We start from the raw sequence: 1,899 nt of genomic DNA on the forward strand, positions 1-1,899 counted from the left end.
AAAAAATCAAAATGAATTCTTTAATCGTATTCGGAAATATTCCTGGAAACTACGACTCCATCTGTACATCACGCTCTCTGATGTTTGTTTTTTCTTCCGAAATTTCCTCGTGCCCTCTGCGCCTTGTGTTTTCTAGACTAAACAATAGCTTATTCAGTAACTATTGCCGTGGCTTATTGTACATCACACATTTTATCTTAATCTTTTTCTTAGTAAAATTTTCCACATAGTCAGTCAGATAGAATAAGAATTTCGTCGGATATTTGTGATCGCTGGTTTAAGGCGGCCTTGAACATCTAGAAGTTGATATGACTTTCGTGCATTATACGGTACGCTAAGATCAAGTTTTGGCTAGCTACCCTCGCCTATATATAGAGTCTCACCTGTGATATACAAGCATGAAATAAGCTCAACTGCAATTCCTTCCTTGTGTTGCGCTGTTTTGTAGTTGTGTTTAATTACTTGCCGGTGGCCGTTGCAATGGGGGCAAGAACATTGGCAGTTTCGGTTTATGTTACAGCAACACTAGCATTAATATTTAATCTCTATGTTCAAGGTAAGGTGGTAATCCCTCGACTGTATTTTATGTACCTATCATATTTGTTTGTTTTGGTGAGTACCTATCATAAATAAATAATTGTTTGCTTTGGTAAGTGCAGGAGCTACGGGTGCAACGTTTGTGATCCAGAACCAGTGTTCATACACGGTATGGGCCGCAGGAATTCCCGTCGGTGGCGGTCAAGCGCTGAGGCAGGGGCAATCATGGAGTGTTGATGTGCCCGCAGGGACAAGTGCAGGCAGATTTTGGGGACGTACGGGATGCTCCTTCGATGCCTCTGGTAAAGGAAGCTGCAGCACTGGTGACTGCGGTGGCGTGCTCAGCTGTACACTCATGGGACAGCCTCCTACAACGCTGGTTGAATATACTCTGAGTGGGAGCAACAATCATGATTGCGGTGGCGTGCTCAGCTGTACACTCTCGGGACAGCCTCCTAGAATGCTGGTTGAATATACTGTTGCCCCCATTCGCAACAATCAAGATTACTATGACATCTATGACATCTCCGTAATTGATGGTTTCAATGTCCCTCTCTCCCTAACTCCCTCCGACGCTTCTTGCACAGCACCCACCTGTAGCAGCAACGTAAATACCGTCTGCCCTGCAGAACTGAAAGTGACTGATGGATGCAACAGCGCCTGTGTAGCTTTCAACACCCCTCAATACTGCTGCACTGGGGACTACGTGGACAATTGCTCTCCTACCAACTATTCCAAAATATTCAAGGAACAATGCCCACAGGCCTACAGCTATGCAAAGGATGATACTTCAAGCACGTTCACATGTGCTTCTGGTGCAAACTACAAAATTGTCTTCTGCCCTTGATGATGCCATTAAATCCATTTCATAAATAAACTCATTTCCATGTAATAACGAATACCAGTGTATTCACAAAGTTCTACCCAGAATAAACTCATTTCCATGTAATAACGAATACCAGTGTATTCACAAAGTTCTATCCCAGAAAGAAGAGGTTATTGAAGTGATTGTTAAAATTGAGATGCAGTGATTTAAAAAAAATATATTTCAGCCCACTTTTATTGGAAGTTAAGTAATATCTATGAATTCATAAAGAAAATGGAAGTTAAGTAATATCTATGAATTCATAAAGAAAATGAGAGCATTCCTCTGATGAAAAACTCTGTATTTCATTCTCACTATATATATAATTTCCAAACTTAAGTTTTTTAATCATAATTATGATGGTTAACAAATTTTTCGGTGCTAAACACATTAAAGTTTTTTGCCTACCCTTTTCGGACTATCTAGTGTGGTTAATCATCAGTCATCAACACAAGATGCATAGTCACTTCATTACAATAGATTAAATAGCAATAAAA

The 1,899-nt window shown here is 40.3% G+C and overlaps 1 protein-coding gene across 1 annotated transcript; it reads left to right on the forward strand.

Moving 5' to 3' along the window:
- The first annotated feature begins 423 nt into the window (after window positions 1-423).
- On the forward strand, window positions 424-1,633 carry LOC149204215 (pathogenesis-related 5 protein Cup a 3-like). Its single transcript, XM_089393239.1, has 2 exons — window positions 424-556; window positions 660-1,633. Exons 1-2 carry the CDS (start codon window positions 481-483, stop codon window positions 1,382-1,384), a joined length of 801 nt encoding a protein of 266 aa, XP_089249365.1. The 5' UTR covers window positions 424-480; the 3' UTR covers window positions 1,385-1,633.
- The last annotated feature ends 266 nt before the right edge of the window (window positions 1,634-1,899 follow it).

Source organism: Pinus tabuliformis, chromosome 1_2 (genome assembly GCF_031772625.1).
Source record: "Pinus tabuliformis cultivar Carrire ecotype Pingquan chromosome 1_2, CPIR1, whole genome shotgun sequence".
NCBI lineage: Eukaryota > Viridiplantae > Streptophyta > Pinopsida > Pinales > Pinaceae > Pinus > Pinus tabuliformis.

Excerpts from the sequence above, each read along its gene's own strand:
- LOC149204215 (XM_089393239.1), top strand. The coding sequence starts at position 481 with ATGGGGGCAAGAACATTGGCAGTTTCGGTTTATGTTACAGCAACACTA. Across the intron at positions 557-659 it reads ATTTAATCTCTATGTTCAAG|GAGCTACGGGTGCAACGTTT; the intron begins GTAAGGTGGTAA and ends TGGTAAGTGCAG.